Consider the following 24,198-nt stretch of genomic DNA (forward strand, 5'->3'; position numbering starts at 1 on the left):
AGTTTACCTGAGAATTAGGTCTGTGACAGGAAGAATATAAAGTTACAGCTTGTAGAGAACCTTATACCAGTATACAAACATTTTGTATACTACCCTTACCCTTAAGGATTTTTAATAGAAACAAAATATATATCACAAAATAAAATCATTCACAATAGTTACCTTTTTCTAAGAATGCAAATCCTCACTTGTACACTTGGCTTATTTCTTGTCATTGAACAAAGTTATTTATTTCTAGGCATTTTTCTATTACAAATGCTGGAAATGTTTGATTAAAATATTCCTGCATAAGATAACACCCTGTAATTTTGAGTGTCGGGAGATTTTTCCTAGCTGATATGACGGTGACAGCGATCCGCTAGCGACTGCAGACAGCAGCAATCACTAGAACAAACAGATCACGTCACTGGCACTGTGGGGCGTCCCGGAGGCCAGCAGGTCTGGATGTTATTGTTTTCAGAAGGAATCCTCGTGGTAGAAGGTGGCGGGGGTTAACCCTGGGTGACAGGGGCTTCATAAATCTTCTGCCGCCACTGGAAGTCCCCGTGTGCTCAGGTTGGAGGGCGTACAAAAGAATTGAGCCGGTCAGGATGTGGATTCTGGGCTTTGGACAAGTAAGGTGTACCTCTGGGACACTGAAATAATATCAACAATCAGCCACTTTTCTGCACGAATATGTGTGTGTGTGTGTGTGTGTGTGTGTGTGTGTGTGTGTGTGTATGTGAAACCTAGGCCAGCACAGTCTATGGGATGTATCTTGCTGAGTTGAAGGTTTAATGTCTCTGTAGACAGTGTAGAAAAGTCTGTTGGTCATATGCATGTGATTCCACAGTTATTTTTAAATACAGAGATCTTGTACATGCTGTCCAGATCATTAACTCAGTATCTCCTGCATAGCCTGGACAAGAAATACAATATAGAATGCTTTATTTCTATATTGCTGCATAAAGCTGATTAAGAAGCTTTAATGTTAACAGCGATGCGTATATTTCAAAGACAAGATGCATCCGTAAGTGGCAACCTACGGGGTCCAAGCACCCTTTGTGCATCATCATAATATCATCATCTAAAATCCATTTAGAGTTTAGCACAAAGACGCAGAAAGTTCAGCTTGATCAGACCTATGGTTCCAGAAAAACAGTTATATGAATTCAACCCTGCTCTCTATGGATGAGCATGCTTTGCAGACATAAACAGCTGTCTAAGCTCTGCTATACCAGACTTAATTGGCATGTGTTGCCCAAGCCTACTCTGATGAGTAATTTGATAGAAGTTTTCTGAAAATACACAAAAATCCTTGGACTGGTTTGCAAAAGTAAGTTTTGCATGTTATACAAATTAGCTCAAAATATGTAAGTGAGTTTTTCACAGTAAGACTTATGGTTCCTGAGATATGATCCAATATGTAAAATGATATGTAATAGAGAGGAAAAAGAATAAGAAGAAGCAGAAGAAGAAAAGAAGAAGAAGAAGAATCCTGGTATAAACTTTGGTGCTTGGACCCCTAAATAATATGGGAAAAGATATTATTGGGACATTATTTTCAGTATTATTTTGAGGCCTACATCTGCAGAAATTAACATTATTACCACTTCACACATTAACAAAGGGGACTGTAGCAGGATAACATCTTGTGATCATGAGGCTTGAGGGATTTTTTTTTTTAAGGAAAGTAAATTATTAGTATACAACCATAAAATGTTCTTTCTAATAATATATATTTTGGTGTCATTTTTGCAGATCTTGTAAAATTGTGTAAAAAAAACAAACAAAACAACAACAATACGACGGTTGCTATTTATTTCATATTCATTTGGCTAGTTGCTAGGAAAAAAAATAGGAAAATCTCAACACACCTTTCAGTTGAAGGCTTGGAAAATATTAAATTTGAAAGATACTTGAGCCTATTCCATAGTTAAAGTATGTGTAGGAAACATGATAACCAACTCCTTGTCCTTCTCAGAAGTGTATTTTTAGTCATAAGCAAGCTTTCAGCAATTTCACTGACAGCTCCTGCCCGGGACACAGGATATCACTGTTGTGCACGTGAAGCCTGCCGGCTACCAAATGAAACTACTTAAAATAATCCCACAAGACAAATCTCTGTAGGTAGGCCCTTTACCTTATTGTGTGTATGCTGGCAGTTTGAAATTTATCACACCTTTAAACCATCCTCAACATCCAGCAGGTTCGGCTTGTAAGTGGAGACAGTGAGAAGTATTGCGGTGACAGGCGAGGGATTGGCTGGCCCAGCCGCCTGTTTGTGTTGGCATTTCTTATTAGCACTCGGCCTGTCCTTTCCAGCTTGCCTTTCACAGACCATTGGCAGTGTGAGTGACGTGGCATGCAGTCTCTTGCCACTCTGCAGCAAAGCGCCTCATTTAGTGCACCGCTGCTGTGTAGGGTGGCGCTGTGGAATACATGCTGGTGGTTTCTCACTGAAATCTCACAGCGGGTGTTCTTTATGTGAAACAGAACAAATAGTGTAGGGGAAATAGTAGGTTTTGGCTTTGTTTGTAAACCGTGAATGTTGGCCTTCTACAGACATGAAGCCTAGTAGTAAACCTGAAGGAATGTTCACTGGTCTATCTGAACTATATATATATATATATATATATATATATATATATATATATATATATATATATATATATATAATTTTGGAAAATAATACTATACATTAGTATATTTAAAAAAAACTCATACTTATTACTTAACATGTTTTTATCCATTTATAGTCATTTATAGTTTATTTAATGTCAACTTAATTTAATAAAAAGGTATGCAGTTGTTCCTTCAGCAGCCACTTGTTATCTCTTTTGAAGTTAATAGAAAAAAACAAAACAACAACAACAAAAAACACTCACAACAAAGCAGCTTGTCATGTTGTGTAACTGAGAAAGCCTCTGTCCTCTTTTCTGAAGACTTTCCCATTGTGGAAAACTTACTGACATTTGAGACTCCTTCCATAAATATTAAATAAATGTCTTCACTGTGAAGAAAACTTCACAATTTCATTGACTTTACTTTTTTCTTTGTTAAATAACATGATTTTTTCAAATCTGTTTATTACATGTAGTTTATGTAAAGTGTGAATGAGCATCCCTGTGTCTGAACTGTTACTATAGAAATTATATATTAGATCTAATAAGTTAATATAAACTTGTAGTTTGAGTTACAGCCAGATTTATTGGTAGAGCTACTGTTAGAAAAATAATCGACACTTTTTGACCAATCACAGTTGAGAATTCAACAGCACTGTGGTATGAGTGCATACATCACAGTGCACTGAATTTTGCCACTTTATATAATATCCATGTACTAATTCTACATTTTGTTTGGACTAAAATGGGACAAAATGTATATTTGTAATTAAACCTCTCTCCTAGAAGAGCCATATACTTGTTAATGACTGTGCTTTACCTGAGCTTTAACTAAATTCTAGCTTGAGCAGTCTGCAGCAAAAGACTGGCTCTAAAAACTGCTACCTCCTTGCTTCTGAGAGATATTGCCTTATAATGTATGTGAAACAAATTGAAAATTGATTGTACAAAGCTATATGACAGTCTGTGCAAGCCTGCATTAGGCTGGACACATCTGTTGGGTTTAACAGTACTGTAAATGAGATAAAAGTGATAAAAATATGATAAAATGTGCTAATGCACAAGAAAACATGCTGTGCTCAAGCTTTTAACTCTTATTATTTAAAGCTCACTGAATAGATAAAGAAAGTAAGTGTGCCTGAAGAAGGGGCAACAGGGATCTCAAACCGACAGCTACTTTCCGAGAAGCAGGCCGAGTCAGTCAACTGAAGTTCAGCAGCAGAACAAAAACCAAAGGTGGGAGGCATCAACAACCATGTTGCAGCAGAGGAAGAGCGAGGCCCAGGTGAACAACCTGAACCCAGCCCATTTCGACCTGCACCGGAAAAGATCCAGGGGCAAAAACCATTGATCAAGTCCTGCAAACAGGCAATGTGGGAGGAGGTCAACGCTGACCTCTGCAACATCTTAGAGATGCTCAAAAGCATCACCATGAAGAGGTTGGAGAGAATGGGGGAATTAAACTATTTTGAGTGGTAGAAAGGAGGAAAACTACACTGACGATCCCCATTAAGTCCAGAGGCAGAAGGAAATAGATCGTCAGAGAGAGGAGGCAGCTGAAGAAGCAATGGAGAAAGGCCACAGAGGAGGAGAAGAAAGGTATAAACTTGTTGCAAGCAGGAATCTGGAGCAGGTTTGTGACACTGAGGAGAGCTGAGAACCTGGTAAAGAAGCATAGAAAAAAGGCGCAGACAAGAACAAGTTTCTACAAAGATCCCTTCAAAGGGTCTCTTCACAAAGGAGAAAAGTGGAAGTCTCTCAGTGTCCAAGGCAGACCTTTAAAAGCAACTGAAAAAGTTGTGGGATACCTGCAAAGAAACCATTTAATTGATACATCCATCCAGAAAGCAAAGATATCAGGCTTCTCCGGCTGCTTGGAACACGCTAGCACCATCTGGTATCCAAGTCGCTTAGAAGGAGGGAACTGACCTTCATGTGGTGTTCCTGGGCCTCACCAACACCTTTGGCTCAGTACCTCATAACCTCTTCTGGACAGCTTTCGACTTCTTCAGGGTTCCAGTAGCCCGCACTGTTAAGGCCTACTTCCAGGACATCTAGCTATACTTGACAACATTAGACTGAACCACAGCGTGGCAACATCTGGAACATCTCCCCGCTGGCCTTCACCATGGCTATAGAAGTGATAATTAGAGCATCTCGATGGGTGGTGGGAGGACATGAGACCTGGCCTGAAGCTGTGGCCTGTCAGAGCATACATGGATGGCTTCACGGCACTCACCATGACCAAAGCTTGTACAGTACAGCTGTTGAGAAAGCTTCAAGAGAACATCGAGCTGGCTTGGATGATGATCAAGTCGAGCAAGTCCAGAAGAATCTCCATCATCAAGGGGAAGCAATCAGACCAATGCTATTACACAGGTGATAAAATGATTCCAACGGTCTCTGAAAAGCCTTGAAGAGCCTAGGTCGATGGTACAGCACATCCCTCAAAGACACAGAGCAATTAGATCAGCTCAGGAAGGATGTCATCAGTGGCCTGAAGAGCATCGACAGAACCACACTTTCTGGCAAGCTGAAGCTCTACTGTATGCAATTTGGGTTCCTTCCATGCCTCATGTGGACACTAAGCCAATATGCAGCTCCAATCTCGAAAGTGGAAAATCTGGAGAGACTGATAAACTCATACATAACTAAGTGGCTCGGTCTTCCTAGGTGCCTCAGCAGTTTATGGCTCTACGACAAAGGAGTCCTAGAGCTACCCATTTCCAGTCACTCAGAGGAGTACAAATGCACCAAAGTAAGACTGGAGATGATGCTAACAGAGTCGAGTGATCCGTTTGTAGCCAAACTGCCCCCATCCTGGCTATTGGGAGGAACTGGACCCCAGCAGAAGCATCCAAGCAGGCATAGGCAGCGTTCAAGCACAGAGATGTCATGGGCTGATTCGAGCAAGGGAGGAGTGGTCTTGGCCTTGGGACCAGCATACCAATCTGGAACAAGGCAACTCACTCTCAGAGATGCAGGCTTGTGGTGCAGGAGATACGTCAGCAGGAGGAGGCAGCATGGTGCCTAAAGGCCATTGCTCAGGCAAGGAAAGGGCAGTGGATGAGATTGGAGGGAGTGGAGAAGAGAAAGATCTCCTGGAAAGAGCTGTGGGAAATGGAGACATTCAGAAGGAGCTTCACCATCAAGGCTGCCTATGATGTCTGTCATCTTTCATGAATCTCACCCAGTGGTACGGAGAAAACCCCACATGCTCCTTCTGTTTGAGTCCAGCAACAATAAAGCACATCCTGGTGGGCTGCAAGACCAGCCTCACTCAAGGCTGATACACCTGGTGACACAACCAGTTGCTATGATGTCTTGCAACAGTGCTAGACATTCAGCAGATGAGCGTCAACACCCTTCCCCCCTTCATCCCACCAGCCAGCAATAGCATTTGTATGGGAAGGTGAGGGTCAAGCCAGACCCACCTCTCCAAGACCAGACACTGTGGCTATGTGGTGCACGCGATAGGAAGATTGTGGCAGACTTAGGCCAGAGGCTCTGTTTCCCAACTGAGAATGTGTCAATCAACTTCAGACCAGACATTGTGCTGTGGTCATCCTCACTCCAGCTTGTGTACATCATTGAGTTTGCAGTGCTCTGGATGGATGGAGTGGATGAAGCCTATGAGCGCAAGCAACAGGTAAACTGAGCTTGCACCCAATGCGCAACATCGCGGCTGGAAAGCAAAGGTCCGGCTGGTTGAAGTAGGCTGCAGAGGGTTTGTGGCCACATCAAAGTCAAGGCTACTCCGAGAGTTGGGCGTATGAGGGAGGCCCACCAGCAAGCAGTCGAAGATCTCTCCAGAACTACAGAAAACTATAGTCAGTGGCTCTGGATAAAGAGAAAGGACTCCACCTGGGCCCTCAAGTGAGTAGATGGCATCAAGGGACTGAGCCCGGGACACTGGGATTCGTGGCTGAACCCTCTGGAGGCATCATGTGTCATGGGCCTATCAGCGAAACATAGAGGAAGGAGGGTGCCCACTTGATAACCCAGAAGATGCCAACACTCACTTGACCAAGCTTAGGAAGCATGTCTCACGTGTACAATTAAGAGATAATAACATCAAGTCCTATATAACAGACCAGTGTACAAATAATTTTGCTGAGCAATTTAAAGTAATTATAATAAGTTTTTCCTACAGTGTCTGACTCTTTATACAGGATTCACAGTGATGATCTGTAATTCTCAGACTGAAGAGATGAGAAACCAAACTGGAACAGTTTGGAGTTTATTATAGGTTTCTAGTAACAGTGTGTAGAAAGTGACAGAAGTTTTCTCCTGTTCTGTAATCTGAGTCTGTCACAGGTCACAATAACAAGATTTAACAGATACAGAGGCTTTCATCATATCGCATTCACCTTTGATCCTTTGAATTTTAAAATCAAACTTCAAGGGCACATCTTACATAAGCCTTAAATTAAGTTCAATTTAGGGAACAGCAATGCTGAGTCAGCACTTTCCCTTCAGTACACCATTACAGCCTCACAGGAATGGTGCTGTTTGCACCCCCCCCCCCCCCCCCCCCAATCAAAAAAACAAAAAACAAAACAATATTCCCCAAACCTAACAGAACTAACATACAGTATTTGGCACTCTATTCTTTTAGTACAAACTTTGTTATAGATTTTTATTTTATGACTTCTACATTATCGAATAAGTACAAAAACTTTTTAGATTTCCAAGCATTAGTTTTTAGCACAAAATTAAATGCTACAAAGAAAATGTTTGTATGCCAGTAATGAAGCAGTATATTACAAAAGAGGCCACTTTTCAGACTAAAAAAATAAATAAATAAATAAATAAATAAAGGTTGCTGGATTTTGCTGCAAAAATAAGAAGCAAATGTGACAGTCAAAGTCTCCAGAAGAACCGTGGCTGGTTCTGCAAGATTTCCAGTTCATTTCCTTATAAAACTGCACACACTGTATCTCAGAATACAATTTTTTTTAAGCAAAGGGTCATCACACCATATATTGAGTTTGTTTCATTTATTACTGTTTACTGTTCTTTATAGTATTTTTTTTAAATGTAGAAACATTTAATTAAATTATCTTTGAAAGCATCTTTTCTCTACAACATTTCTTTGCATGTGCCCAAGACTTTTGCACAGTACTGTATTTAGCAACATTAGCTTAACTATTTAAATATGGCACTGCACAAATTTATGGTAGCTAAGTACAGTAGTTAGCTCAGCTAATATTACCACTTTAGTTTTTCTTTACACCAAAATAGGGTGGTAACCATAGTTTCATTGGCATGATAAAATCATGGTTTATTTATATTTTAGTACATTTTTAAAGTGTGCTATGGGTGCATTAAGTAAACAGTACAAGTTTACTACTTGATATACTATCTGTGTAATAGTTCTAGACTTTGTTTGGACTAAAATGGGACATAATGTATACTGGTAAGTAAACTTACTTCAGTTCAGAGCCATATACTTGAATGTTAATGAAATATTTGCTTCAAAGTGTACTTGGAAGTAAGCTCCATTAAAAAAAAAAAAAAAAAAAAAAAATCTAGTTAGTTCTCATCCTATCTATCACACAAAGTTGATAAATCTGAGAGAATGATATTGCTTCTTAAAAAACATGTAAAGCCATCACATTTTACTGAGAAAGGAAGGATCTTTTTGTAAGGAACAACATGATTTAGTTTAAGATAGCTTCAGAGCAATACTGTTTATTTTTGGGTAGCTAGTTTGCTAGTGCTTGATTTTAATTACAAATTATAGCGTACTGTAGGAAGAAAACCCTGCTGCTATGGTTACCATAACAGCCCATAATATAACCATAGTGAAACATAGTGAATTTTCTTAAGCGTTACAATATGCAAACTATAATATTATGTAAAGCAGTAGCCAAGTCTGAAAGCACGCTACCTAATTTCACATTTTATTGGATAAAGCAGTGTTCAAGTTTGAAAGGAAGTTAGCTAATATTAGGATATTGTATTTTGTAACCCAGTGGGCTAGTAATCTAGCTAACATTAGAGTATTATATTGTGTAAGTGAATATCCAGGTTTAACCAATCCTAGATAACAGTGGGATATTATATTGTGTAAATCAGTAACTATGTTAGAGAATATGCTAGTTAGCATTAAAATATTGTGTAAACAAATAATCTACATTGCTGGTAAACCAGCAGCCAAGTTTGAAAGTAAGTTAGCTATCATTTGGCCAACCAATACATAATTAAAGCTAATTGACCAGGTAGAAATTGATATTGACTACATTGGCTACAAATAATACACATTTTCATTGTAAACTATCAGCAAATATACTCAATCTTAATTTAATTATGGTAATACAGCACAGAAAGTTTGTGAGACTATAAGCACTTTTCAAGTTACACAAGGACATTTTATAAAAAAAACACAATGGAAAATCACAATAAAAAAACTCTTGGAAACTATGTAGATGCAATACCATACATTTTCTGTTGCAAAATATCACTTGCACTTTTCATGACTATTTTTTTATTGGTCCATTTAGAAATCCATGCAGTGCTATGCAGCTTACATGCTTACCCTCACTGTCAGAGAAAAGAGGCAGTGTAAATGTGCAGGCCTCGGTGCTCAGATTAGATGGGAAAAGCTTTTCTGTGGCATGGGTTCTCATCATTAATGTGCTTCCCCTCTGAATACAGACTGCCAAACTATGCAGTGTCCAGCCGAGCCTCACACACAAGGACACGGATTGCAATGAGGCCTAGCTGTACACACTTCCTACCAGTGACACCCGACATCAATCTTCTTTTCTTCCACCCCATAAGGGGAAACCGAGGACTCATACACTATCAAACAATGGCTGGATTATTTGCCAGTGTGTACTTTTGTGATAGCACATTCATCTGACACATGACAGAAGCAGGAGGTGGAAAGTATAATGTAATGGCTTTTGATTAGTCTGTCACTTTGTTAATGACTTGGCATGCTGGATGAGTGCAGCACATATTCTTCAACATGACTAGGACCAGGTGTAATGATCATTCGGCATTTTAGGAGGAAATCAGTGCAATCAATCAAAACACTCAACAGTCTAGACAGTGCCAAAATTTTTACCAGCTCCCTCCCCCCTTCCATATCATTTTAGTGAAACACGCAGACACAAACACATGCTCTTAACTTGAAGCGCCACATGTAGCCTTGACAAGAGGCCTGGTGGCTCAGCATCAATGGCCTGATGAAATTTTCTGAATGGAAAATGCGCTGCTCTCCCCAGAGCTCATGCACTCCGGCTGCTCGTCTTGGCTTCATCCAGGTGATTTTGACATCTTGGCTCAGTGCTGCTGGCTGCTGTAGAGCAGAATGAGAGGAGAGAGAGTTATTCTTACGCCCTCACAACTCTCTGTTTGTTCAGCTGGAGTGCAGGGAACTCTACCGGCTCACCTTTTCAATGGAGCTTACGTTGAAGCAGAGCTTCTCATGTCTTATTCTGACAGTGTTAATACTGAAGGTGATATTTAAAATGTGTTAGACATCAACAATATAACATATGCTTCCCCCCACCCCCCTGAGGCCGTGTGTTAATATTTTGTGCAGCTAGAACTGGTGCTAGAAAGGTTGCAAGTAATTAAAATATTGTTACTGAATCATGCAGGTAAAAAGTGTTAATATTCAATGTAGCACAATGTCTTATTTTAAATAGAAAACACAAGGAGAATATCAAAGGACTGAATTGACAACATGAACACTGGAGGTTGTAAACTAACTGGCGTCATATCATGTTATAATTACAGTCATTACCTCCATCCATCCATCTTCTACCACTTACTCGTTTTCAGGGTCACAGGGAACCTAGAGCCTATCCCAGGGAGTATCGGGCACAAGGCGGGGTACACCCTGGACAGGGTGACAGTCCATCGCAGAGCACAATCACATACACACTCACATTCATACACTACAGACACTTTAGACACACCAATCAGCCTACCTTTGCATGTCTTTGGACTGGGGAGAACATGCAAACTCCACACACACAGCCCCGGGACTCGAACCCCGGAGGTGGGAGGCAAACATGCTAACCACTAAGCCACCGTGTGCCCTTACAGTCATTACATATATTCATTTAAGTAAGCAGACTACTATGCCAGGATTTAACTTAATTGTTAAATTGTTAATTGATAAAGTCAGTGAACATTTTGAAAGGTATACATTTTGTGAACATTTTGAAAGCAAAACTCATACAAATACAACCCTCACATCCATACTCCTCTGAAGCCACACCCTGAAAACACATGAGGTGGAACTTTCTGAATTAACAGGCAAATAGAGAAACCTCCTTCTCCTGAATGGCTGTATGTTGGTGGTCCACATTATTTCATTCATTCATCTTCAGGAACTGCATATGCACACTCATTCACACAGGGGCAATTTTAGGATAGCTATTTCAACACTGGCATGTTACTGCAAGAAGGAAGGAAACCAAAAGAACCCAGTGGAAACCAGTGTGGACATGAGGAGAACATACAAAAATCCACACAGACAGTAACCTGAGCTCAGGATCGAACGAGGGACCCTGGAGCTGTGTGGTGGAAAAGATACTCACTGTGCCAGCCTGTTTCTTGTGTCAATGATTGTTTGATTTTATGCAATATTTTTCCTGAAAGTAAGTAAAACAGACACAGTGATTTGATGATAAATAAAGTCCAGTTGTATACTGAACCGCATGCCAGGTTTCATCTACAGTAGCACCCATAAAGAGTTTTTGCTTTGTCCCTCTCTGGAAATAGAACCCATACATGCCTCATCATGACGGGGATCAATATATCCATTTTTGGCATTGCCATAGAAATGACTCATTTCTTGGTTATTATAATTCTGTAAAACTTACCATTACTTGAAAGGAGTTACAGTTTCAGTAGGCTTTCACAGGGATAAGTCTTTGATCTTTCTTAGTTTTAGCACAAGAATAGTTTAATTTCAGTTAAACGTCTTTTTACAGCCCATTGTGCCATGTTAAAGCATTACAGAGCCATCTGGGTGGTCTCAGAACAGCTCATAAGATCCTTTCAAACTTAGCAGGCATAATTCTGTGGATCCAAGAATGAGGGCCAAATCAGAGCAGTTAATGTTGTAGAAGCAACTACAAAATGGCGAATATAAACTGGTGTGTTGCAACTGAGCACTAGCTTTTGTATCTTTCACCAAAGCTTATTATCATAGTTTTTATCTAAAGCAAACACAAAAGCAGAAGTGGATATAGTTTGACTTTGAGTTTTCTCTCCTCTGTCATTCACAGTTAGGTGTTCTGATATGTGTTTGGTGAAAATGCATAATTGTGTGTGTGTGTGTGTGTGTGTGTGTGTGTGTGTGTGTGTGTGTGTGTGTGTGTGTGTGTGTGTGTGTGTGTGTGTGTGTTTTGTAGAGCTTAATATCCTGTGGGCCGCTCATCAAGTTCATCACAGCTCTGAGTACTACAACCTGACTACAGCACTCCGGCAGTCTGTAACACAGCAGTTTGCTTCATGGGTAACAATCACCATCTGATAGAGACTCTCCTTTAGAGCCCATTGTAATTTTTGAAATGGCTCCCTATTTACTAGATAGTGCACTATATGGGGTGCAGTAATTAGTGGTTTTGTCTGCATCATTTTCTCCCCATTGTGCACTATATTAGTCCATCATAAATCCAGTTTATAACTGATGCATACTACTTTTACACTAAGTTCAAAGCAGTTTCAGTTTCTGTTGTAACAGGTACTTGAGCATGTTGTATTTAACACAGATTTAATACAGATTTCTGTTCTTGGCTGATAGTAGTGGAACCTGGTGTGGTGTTCTGCTGTTATCTGCCTCAAATTTCAACAAGTCGTGCATTCTGAGATGCTTTTCTGCTCACCACAATTGTAAGGAGTGGTTATTCGAGTTACTGTAGCCTTCCTGTCAGCTCAAAACAGTCTGGTCATTCTCCTCATCTTTCTCATCAACAAGATGAGACTAATTTCTCATCAATTTCCACCCGCTGAACTGCTGCTCACTAGATGCTTTTTTGCATCACTCTGTGTTGTGTGTTATGCGTAAACACCCGAGGAGATCAGGAGTTTCTGAAATACCCTTTCATTCTCTCTAAGTGAATTTGATTTCTACTATCTTCTCTCAACTGCACTTTGAGCCCTAAAAATATACATGGTGCAGCTTTATCAAGGATGTCCTCAGTCCAAAACATGAGCTTCACATTCATGATCATGTGTAAACTTTCTTTGAATTTTTACATTGAATTTAATGGTATAGATCTGACTATGTTTGTACAAAGTTTTACAAAGAAAAGTGAAATCTGTGTTAAATCTGTGAGGCTATATTTGCAAGGTGTATACTGGTCCTCAATTGAAGGTTGAAGATTTTAATTTTATTTGTTTTTTAATAATGTATATAATGAGCTGATTGTGTGTTCTCAGGTGTTCTACCTCCCCATGGCATTAATAATTCCACCGTCAGTCTTTGCTGTACACATTCAGTTTAACTTGCTCTATCAGTTTTGGATCCACACTGAGGTAAAGTGTTAATCTGTTCATCAATCACATTTAAGACTTTAGCTTGGTGTATTTGTAACAAGTAGCCCCATGATATATAGTACGCCTAGTGTACATATATAGTGAAAAACGCATATGATCCATAATTGAGACTAATTCTGGTTATTTACTTTAACCATCCCAATGCTTCATGCACCACAAAATACCTACTTTATGTATCACTTTCCAGGTTTGAAACTCCAGACCGATGTTCAATAAGAAATAATGAGCTTTTATGAAATAATCCAAACAGAAGCATAACCATACCCTTGCCATTTGAGTGAACATTGGCCCATCGGTTTTACAGTTTGGGGGAGTCATTTGGGGAGTCGTTTAGCAGGAATGGATTTGGAATCATTTCCATCTTTTAGAGCACCATTAGTGAAAACAGTCTTCACATCCGCAAGTTCCTGAAGGATATAATTTATGCCTGTTTTATGAGCTTTTTTGATGTTATGTAATTTATTGGCATGAAATTCCCAGGCATAATCCAGCGTTAAAGCCTCGGCTAAGCGGCGAGCAACCTTTTTCATTCAAGATGAAATTCAGCTGGAGCCAGACCAGTCATTATAGTGAAATAATGACCCACTGAAAAATCATGTTCACTCGCACAATCCCTAGCTAAATCTAGACTTCAGCAGGTTTACATTTATCCATCAAAATCATTATTTCCTTCAAACACCTGAGGGCAAACTAAACACCTGTGTAATGTATAACTTTAGTAACTTTAGAGATTGAGTTATAATGGATTGGTGTGGTGGGAAATTAAGGTACTGTATGTGTGTGTGTGCATATATATATATATATATATATATATATATATATATATATATATATATATATATATATATATATATATATATACACACACACGCACACATATACATGCACACATGCACTGTAGGTGCATTTGGGGGAACTTATCAGCTTTTTGCCCTCTTTTTAAAGCCATTGTAATTCCCTCCAACTTTGTGTTTGCTTTACTTCTAATCTATATTGTTCTTTCCATGTGGAAATCTGGCTACTTCTCTCTTTCCATAGTTAGCGGAGCTTCGAGCGAGCTCATCAGACAAGAAAACACATAAAATTAATGATGTTTCGTGTCAGAATCCATTAGCAAGCACGTGAACCATGCAAGCTTTTGGGTCCTGCACAATTCCTCCTCAGTAATATTGGCCAAAACAAAGACAAGGCAATCAATAGGAGAGATTAATCACATGTGTGAGGCTAAAACTCAGACACAGTTTACATCTCTGTTTAGCAACAGCTGGCACTGCACGATACCCCCAGGCTGGATGTTTTTTGTTGTTGTTGTCAATTGATTACATGACACTAATAATCACGTTCTAGAGGCACTGTTTATTAATATATGACACAAAACAATTTAAAACTGCTTTTTTCATTAGTTCGTCAGGGATCTTGGTCCTCTGGAGTGGATCTTGAACACTCCGAGTCATCACAGAGTTCATCATGGTGAGTAACACCCACGGTAGACCACTTTTAAATATATACGTTATATAATTATATATAATTGTTTTCAATTATAAACAATATATATACCAAACAATGTTAGTTGTAGTGATTTGCTCGTAATTTATTCTGTTTGGATCATGATGCAGGGAGAAACCGCTACTGTATTGACAAGAATTATGGAGGGACTCTCATTATTTGGGACCGGATGTTGGGTAAGAGTGTGTGTGTGTGTGTGTGTGTGTGTGTGTGTGTGTGTGTGTGTGTGTGTGTGTGTGTGTGTATACAGTAGAGTAGAGGGCTTTTATTCTTATTCTAGATTATATGAATATACAGTAGAATGAAACAGTACCTTGGTGCAGAATATTATAGGAAACTGACAACAGTGTGGTACAAGATAATCACCAGACAATATGCAGTGCAAATTATAAATGTTGCACTGCATATAGACAAGACAATAAATCTATGCTGAGGAAGTGAATCCAGTATGATACAGTAAATACAACAGTGTAACAATGTGGAACATACAGTACATACAGTAAACATAAATACAATGTGAGTGTGGACATGTATTTTGCTTTTAGGGACCAACTTTTGCACACATAACCAGGTTGAAATTGTAAGGAAGAAAATGTAACATAAAAACAACAACAACTAAAAAAAAAACACACTAAAAATTAATTTTAGACATAAACATAGTTATTAAGCTGTTATTAAGTCAATGTGTCTTTGTGTATGCAGTGCAAAAAACTGTCAGATACAGCACCCTTTATAGTTATAAACTTTAAGATTAACATTAAAAACATATATAATATATGTTACAGCATCTGCCTTTCATATATGTTAAAAGCAATACACGTGAGTGAAGTATTTATTAGTGTATTATAAATGTTCTCTTGTAGGAACCTTTGCTCCAGAAGATGATAAAGTCATCTATGGACTCACACACCCCATCAACACCTTTGACATTCTGTCTGTTGAGGTATGTTAGCCACAAATATATCTTGAGTTCTTGCCCAGCGAGGTCTATAGCTCAGAATTTCAGTGCTATGTTAAATGTAAATATGAGCTGTGCATTCTCTGCTGCTTTCACTCTTGTTTCCTCACCAGTGGGAAAGCCATACCATAACCATAACATTAGCAGTGCACTTTAAACAAGAGAGGCGAGAGTGTCGGCAAGAAACCATGTGCAAGTTGCCTTTGATTATTTTCTCTGCACTTTCTCTTGGAAGCAAACGACAAACGCAATCTTATCTGTGGCATGAAACACTTAGACACTGGTTTCAATGTCAAATGAAATAACAATAGTGTTTCTCATACATTTTTTGTTGGAAGAACTTAATAACCCTTGGCTATAACTCACTCATTGACACAACATTTCACTCACATTTCACCTTTACTACTCCACCAAAACTAATACAACAGACTAATACAAGCCTCCACCCAAATACAACATTGCTAGAAAAATATATGCTGTTAACAGATTTGAAACATATATGTTTTATAACATTATACTCCATAATGGTTAGATTACTGCAATCTTTTTTGTATTGTATGCTTTGTTTTAAACAAATGTGGTCCAGGAGGACTATCAGCAAAGCTGTTTAACTTTGTATTGTCAGAAAATATGGACTTTGATGCAGGACTTTGACATGGAGACTGTCAAGTGCAAATCTTTGCATCCCCCCATTGCTTCTGAGTTTAGAAAATGAAAATGTAGGAGACCCATATACAAGTTTATACATGTTATTCAAGTATATATATATATATATATATATATATATATATATATATATATATATATATATATATATATATATATAAATCTATTTTTATAAACCCAAACACCGGGCAGAAAAAGAATCTACTAGGATTTTTATCACCGGGTAAAAATGATCAATAAAATGCACAATGTAACAGCTACAGTACCTGTATTACAATACTGCTCTAAAAAATGTGATCAGTTTCCAGAAAAAAGAAACAGGTTTAATAAACTCATGTTGAAAGAGAAACTCAACCCACTGCTCAAAATTCAACCCAAATCTCAATCTTTATATCACCAGGGCCAATATTAAAGACTGGGGCTTTGGAACTGATTTATCAAAAGTAACACTTTACATTAAGGATCATTTAACTATTATTTACTGCATTAGTTAATATATATATATATATATATATATATATATATATATATATATATATATATATATATATATATATATATATATAATTAAGCCATAAGTAATGTTAGGAAAGTAAGTTAGGACATATTAACGGACATTTGTTTAAATTACACCTATATAGACTAATGTTTATTCAATCCATGACTATTATAAGTCTACATACATGAGCAAAAAATAATTATAATTTTAAAAAAATGCAGAATGTTGATAACATTCTGAATTTCTTTGGGTGTAAATATTAAAACTTAAAACATTTTATCTTCACTTTTCAATTAAAGTATTTGTTCATGTTTGTGTTATCAATAACTCTACTAGTTTTTCCACTGTATACATTTTTTTAAATTCCTACTCAGTTATTTTGACTCCTTTTTACTTTTACTTTGAGATAATACTTTATTAAAGTACTTGAACAAAGTTTTCCAGTAAAACCACTTCTGTTCAGTATCAGTAGCACCAATAAACAGATTATTGGTAAATTGGATTTCTTGTAGTTATGAGAGTACTTTGCTCATGTAAACAACTCACTGTGAGTTTTTGTTGCACATATGCTTCTGTATGATGAGTTTTTCAAATCATGAGGTTTTGTTTTTGCTCTGTTTTATTTCTGAAGTTTGAATACTACACATATCTGTTGAAGCAGTTCATCAGTGCTAATGGTATTACACACAAGCTGTCGGTCATCTTTAGTGGACCAGGCTGGACACCAGGCAAACCGAGGCTTGGAGATCCTGAAGATCTACCCGAGGTTGGAAACGTCTCTGTTTTCTCTCATCTCCTATATTTCTAATTATACAATAAGGTCTTGATTCTAACAACCTGTAAAAGCCCATAATTTAACTCATGATGGACAATCCATGTAGAGGAAAATTCTGAATGTAGTTCTCTGTAGGTTTGTGAAGTAGCTTAACTCATATCATAGCGCTGTTGAATTCTCAATTCTGATTGGTCAGAAGGTGTTGATTAATTTCCTATAACAGCGGCTCTGACAATATTTCTGGTTACAAGGCAAAAGACAGATTTATATTATGTGCTTTTTCTAATACAGTAAATTATCGTTTCTGTAGTAACAATTTACACAGGTACTTTAATGGTGGATGCTTCATTAAAACATACTTTAATTAACAAATATGTGAAATTGTTGATATGGTCAAGTTGTCTCTAAGGAAGGAGTCTTCAGTGTCAGCACTTTGTAAGTGGTGAAGCTGAAACTGGATTTTGTTTCACATGGGACATTCTTCAAAACAGAGAATTTTGTGCTTTATAGTTTCTTGGTTCAAGACAAGCTTAATTTTTTTTTTGTCTTTTTAAATTCAAAAGTGACTATTTATATCTGCTATAACATAATTTATAACAGGAACTCACTTGTTTAGTGGATGGTCCACAACATGAAACATAACTATAAACAGATAAAAATATATAATGTCATTCTTTAACAAATGAAAAATGGTCACTGTTGGAAAATTGCTCTTATACAAGCAGAGTAAAACATTTCGAGAGCTGCTGTTACTGGAAAATGATCAATTTCACAATGGTAACAGTAAACAGCTATGCAGCATGTTGGGCTGTAGTACACTAGCCTGTTTTTGATTAGTTAATTTCCCGTCATTTTTATTCCTGGCTTTATTACTGCTGAAGGGCAGCTAGATGGCAAGTTTACGCTTAAATTTGTATGAGAAATCTTGTTATTCTTGAACGTTTATATCTTGTTTGCCATCCATGGCCTACAATTTCAGTGACAGAAAAAAGTCGTGACAATGACTCTTAATATAAAATGACACACTTTACAAGTACAGCCCAGTGCCAAAAAAAGTCCCACATGCTTTTGAAGCACAATAAGCTCAATTTTCACATGTCTTTAAAAGCCAGGCCCACGACACGGGATTGAAGTCTCTCCATCAGGAGCTGCGGCGGTTTACTTTGAAACAGCAATGTGTGTGTGTGGCACATTTTTAGCCATTCTTACTTCACACATGAAACAAAGCCTCTTTTTTCCCCTACACTGCAATTAAAGCAGCTCTAAAGAGAGCCTGGTGATGGAGAGCATGTGGCGAGTGCTGGAGTTTGACTGAAATACCTTGAAAGGTGCTGGACTGCGAGAGCTGGGCCATGCCTGTTCATACTCCTGCGAAGGAGGGAGGGTCGTGCTGGAGGAGTTGAGTTTTGAGGGAAAACAGAGCAGTGGACTGCTGAAGCCAGTAGGTCAAACCCACATGCGGCTGCACATGAGAGAGTCTTAAGAATTCATATAAATGAATGTAAGATTATTATTATACACTGCACATTCAGAATACATTTATGGCATTTATAACGTATTAAAACATATGATAGTGTACACAAGTTTTAGATTACTACCTTTGTTGTTTCAAATCTTTTTAACATATGTTAGAGGCAAATGATGTACTCCTGTTTGATAATTAAGGAATAAATCATGAAGGGGTGTACACATTAAGAAAAATTCTCCATAACAGGGGTGTGATGTAACTCAGTGTTACTTTTACTTCCGCAGAGTGGATTATTTTTATGAACAGTCCCAAAGTTTTATTCCTGTTATACCAAAGCTATTTGCCACAATTTTTAATTATTAATAAATGGCCTGTCTTGGTTTTTATCCATTTACAGCTACATCTGATGTTATATAATGTCTGCAAGACCAGTTATAACAACTTATCTTATAACAGCTATAAACAATCATTCCCTCTCCAGTCTCTCTTTGTTCTCTCGCATAAAGTTAATAAGATTTTAAAAAATCAGATGTCACGATGTTTATGAGAAACCAGAAAGACAATGTTGTCTGTCCTGCAGACTTTCCCGTGTCGGAAAACTTACTGATTGCTGTAAAGTGCTGACACTGGAGACTCCTTCCATAAATGTTAAATAAACATTTCCTAAAAGAAAACATTTTCTTTGTTAAATAGCCACACATTTTGTTAATCCATTTATTATTAGATTTTTAGATTATAAGGAGCATCTGCCAGGCAAGTCAATGTGTAGCTGTTACTATAGAATCAATAATGTATTAGAAGGAGCACACTGATATAAACCTATCATTTAAATTACACCTGAAACTATTGTCAGAGCAGCTTTTATTTATAAAAAAAAAAAAAAAAAAAAAAGCAACACCTTCTGGCCAATCAGAATTGAGAATTCAACAATGCTGTGGTACAAATATAAAATAAAAATATTTTAAGTATAAAAGTATATTCTATAAAATAGAAATACAGTAAAAACAGCATTTCCTTTTGTAACTTTTTTTTTTACTTAGGCAATTAATGAAAGCCAGTCCACCTACTGCACATGCATGCTTTTGGGAGGTGGGAAGAGTCCTGATAAAAATTGCAGACCTGCTTTCCGGAAATATGCATTATAGTCCCTTAAGATGTAGTAGAAGTAGATGAAGTAGAAGAATTCAAAAGTTTATACATTTATTTGAAAAGGTTTGTGATATGACTATTTATAAGCCATTGAACTGTGCCATGAAGACGAAAAGCTTGCTTGCTGCTGTGTTGTGAATAACTTTTACCAGAAGTCTTTGTGCAGCTGTTGATGAGTCATACACAATATTTAGAAGGAATTTTAGCTCACTTGTCAAAATATGCTCACTTACATGTTTGAGGTGTTTCACTAAATGAGCCTGCCTTAGATCATGCACGGCAGTTTCATGGGACTGAGGTCAGAGTTAGTCATTTATAAATATGGACTTTCTTCTTGAAGCTACTGTGTTATTGATTTACTCCTGCATTTTAGACTTGGGCCTTGTTACCACTAAGCCTTTCAGACAGACAATGAAATTCTTCTGTAAATACAATTTGAAAGCATTGGTCATGTGGGATCTGCAATTAATCCCAAGCAGCTTCACACTGTTTTACCTCATCCATGATTCCCAAGCTTATATGTTTGTAAGCAAGTGTTTCATTTTCTCCAAAGCAGTTCTATGTACATTTTCCAAAAACTTTAACTCATCTGTCCATAAAACTTTTTCCAAGTAGCGAGCTGGAACATCCAGGTGGTCTTCAGGAATTTCTTAGAGAGCATTGATTTCCTGTGTGGTTAAGTGCAAGCAATGCTAAGAGAGCTTAATAGGATTCTTGTTACTTGTTTAAGATTTCTACAGCATGTGCTTACAATGATCCTCAAGGTCGCAAGGAGAGAAATCACAATCTTGAACTACTGCTGTAGGTCCAACTTTCTAAAAATTATTTTGTGACCCTTTCTAGTCTAATAAGCTTGAACCGATTTTTTTCTGATTTCCGCTGAAATCATTTTGATTAATCCAAATTGCACTTGCTGTGCAAGCTGGTAACAAAAATGATGTGTTTTTTTTATAAATGGCTCTAGAGGTCAAACCCACACCTGAACCGACTGGAACATCTGGATCTAATTAACCTCCTTTCATTGGGCCTTACATCAATATCCCTGATTCTTTAAACCATTTGTTCAGCAGTAAGACAAGTTCAAATGGTGTGTGTGTGTGTGTGTGTGTGTGTGTGTGTGTGTGTGTGTGTGTGTGTGTGTGTGTGTGTGTGTTCTTATACTGACTTTTTCAGAACATGTTTTAGAATGTTGTGCAGACATCCAGGAAATTTCAATGGTTTCGCAAACCTTTTTAAAAATTTTTTATAGGTACCACTAATTTAATGTAGGTGTTATTTAATGGACAGTCTTCGTGGAGATTGGGTGACATGGTGGTACAGTGGGTAATATTGCCACCTCACAGTTCTACGGTATCAGGTTTACTCCTGAGTTTGGGTTACTGTCTTTGTGGAGTTTTGCATGTTTCTTCCAGGTTATCTGGTTTCGTCACACTGTCCAAAAACATGCAGATTGGTGGATTGCTACAGTGCCCCTGGTTGTAAATTAGTGTGAATGTGTGTGAATGGTGGGAATGACATCCCATCCTGGGTAAAATGCACAGTGATACCCGTGGTACACCATGACCCAGACCTGAATAAAGTGGTTATTGAAGATGAGTGAATGAATGTTTATGGAACTGTGATAAAAACGGGTTTTGATATTCATTCTGAGGACTTAACTATAATTTAATAGCCAAACCTTAAATGAAAAGCATGTAATCAAAGCATTTCTCTACAAAGCTATCATTATTGTGACCATTATTGTCACATCAAAATACTGTATATTATGATATACAGAGCTGCTGAGTCACCCTGAGAATCCTGTAACAGTAATTCACAGTCAACACTGTAACAGGGACATCAGGGGAATTGGCAAAACATTTGTATGAAAGTCATACAGATGTCTCAGATTCATCAAACCTTTGGTATGATAGAAGTCTTACTTTATAGTGACAGGCAAGAGTCAGTAACCAATCATGAGAGAGAGAGAATAGGAGTGTGGGAGTGTGAATGAGTCAATCTAGTCAATGAGGACAATGGATTTAGGAGTGATGGAGCTTTAGTTTAGATTTTCTTACTGAACAGGTAAGGTACTGTATTTATTTGTTCTCTAATTTAGTGGGAAGCTAGTGAATGATGGTGATGTGATTCATTTGTGTTGGGGAATTTGTATTGTTATGCAGTTGCAAAGTTGTTTTAGTTAATGATAATGACTGATGAGTGGATATTTAGTAGTGTTTGGTATGTTTCTGTTTATTTTAGTACTTTACTCTTGGTTATATGTGTATTACACTGATCTGTGTCTTGTAGTGACCGGATATTATAGTTTTTCTCTATAATGTTCAATGGGCTAACTTACTACCACTATCCCCTATTATGATTTCTTGTTGAGAAAGTAACAGCTTTTTATCTTTTAGCTAATGCTAATTAGCTAATTACCCAATACTCACTAAATGTGACGGTCATGCTGATCTGCAAAATACAATTTTTATTCTCAAAAACTATGGTATTTCTGTAATACCATAACTGCTGATCTGTTATATCATCAAATTTGTGAATATTTGGACTATGCCTCAAAACTGAATACTACCATACTAAATAACATGTCAGGCATGCCACCAAGTTCACAAGATGCTAGTTGGAAGACAGCCTTAAATTTTTATTGAATAGTGATGAAGGACACAGAACTGATTAACTGTTACTGAAATACTATTCATATTTCATAAACATACTGCTTCTTTTCAGATCACAGGAGAGGAAGTGCCACACAATCCACATTGGTCATCTGCACTTCAAGCTTATGTGCATGTGCAGTTCCTTCTTGTGCTGGTCAATTACAACAACTTATTTGCAACAGAACATGTGAGTAACTTAAATGTTTATCGTAGAAAGACATTTGGTCCTTGCCTTTGCTAAGGCTTTTATGCCCATGCAAATCTTTCATTGTCTTTAATGGTTCATTGAAAGCTTTTAATTTACTCAGTGCTTAATATTATAACACAGGGCCTGTTATCAAACAACAGTCAAACTCTCCCTCTAATTACCTCGATTATATGGCCTTTCACTAGAGTGCATGGACAGACATCTTTTAAGCAACATTTGCGTATTATTTTCTATCTTACTCCACCTCCCTAACAAAAACGCAGACACTATGTTCCCCTATTGGTATCATTGGAAGTGTGTGTTCCCCAGGCATAGTTTTGGTTAGCCAAACTTCATGGACCCACCCTGCTTCCCTGCTGAAATGAAACAGCCGGTCTTCCTGTGATTCCTACCTCAGTGGTGTTCTCTCGACGGTGCCTTACTGTGAAATTTGTAGATCCCTCTTTCACCCTCCCTTCCCTCCCATCACCAACCAATAAAACAGCTGCCGGTGGTCCAACAACCAATACAAATGTTCTGAGAGCCAATTCAACCATTTCCCATCGCCTAAAAAGCCTTCCTGTTGCATCCATCAGCCTTTCCAGAGAAAATAACTAAGTAATGCCCTTGGGTCAAGCAATAAATAATGTCAAAGTGTGTATTTATACCTCTATGTGCCATGCACATTTATTTGCACTGACAAGTGATGCTACAGCACAGCTTAGTGGTACTTCAAAGCTAGAAAAACATTTATTTTTAAGACTTGGCGAGTTACCTCTCAACTGCATCACCCATTTGAGACTATCATTCTTGCTAGTTGTTTGACTTATTGTTAATTATTGAGGTTGCAGAAATTGACCACTGCTGAAACGTTAACTGCTTAACTCGGCAAAACCAACACAGTAGATTAGTTTGCACTTTGTTCTTCAGAAATTAATAGTAGTGAGGACAATAATGTTAGTAACTTAATCTTAGCCTTGGGAGGAGTAGAAACACTAACACAGTTCGACTGTTACTGCAGTGACTAAGAAAACATCCAGATGGTTTAATGTTTTCTACACTTTGGCTTGGTGTTATTGTAGAAATAGGATAGTGGGACAAATTAGAAATTAGCATGTTGAAAGGATTTTAAAAACATAAGCCAGACCTTAGGAAACTGACTCACAGTGTTTTCACAAAGTTCCCTCTGAGACCTGGGCAATGTCA

The 24,198-nt window shown here is 37.8% G+C and overlaps 1 protein-coding gene across 6 annotated transcripts in view; it reads left to right on the plus strand.

Annotated features, from left to right (window-relative positions):
• Nucleotides 1-24,198, plus strand: part of agmo (alkylglycerol monooxygenase) — a 49,906-nt gene that overhangs the window by 13,808 nt on the left and 11,900 nt on the right. For all 6 annotated transcript variants that reach the window (XM_017491661.3, XM_053687425.1, XM_047161264.2 and 3 more), the window contains exons 4-10: nucleotides 11,984-12,087; nucleotides 13,014-13,109; nucleotides 14,534-14,600; nucleotides 14,747-14,812; nucleotides 15,500-15,579; nucleotides 17,391-17,525; nucleotides 22,876-22,992. In XM_017491661.3, the coding sequence (XP_017347150.1) occupies nucleotides 11,984-12,087; nucleotides 13,014-13,109; nucleotides 14,534-14,600; nucleotides 14,747-14,812; nucleotides 15,500-15,579; nucleotides 17,391-17,525; nucleotides 22,876-22,992 (665 nt within the window). The remainder of the gene's footprint in view (nucleotides 1-11,983; nucleotides 12,088-13,013; nucleotides 13,110-14,533; nucleotides 14,601-14,746; nucleotides 14,813-15,499; nucleotides 15,580-17,390; nucleotides 17,526-22,875; nucleotides 22,993-24,198) is intronic.

This window comes from Ictalurus punctatus, chromosome 17, assembly GCF_001660625.3.
Source record: "Ictalurus punctatus breed USDA103 chromosome 17, Coco_2.0, whole genome shotgun sequence".
Taxonomy (NCBI): Eukaryota; Metazoa; Chordata; class Actinopteri; order Siluriformes; family Ictaluridae; genus Ictalurus; species Ictalurus punctatus.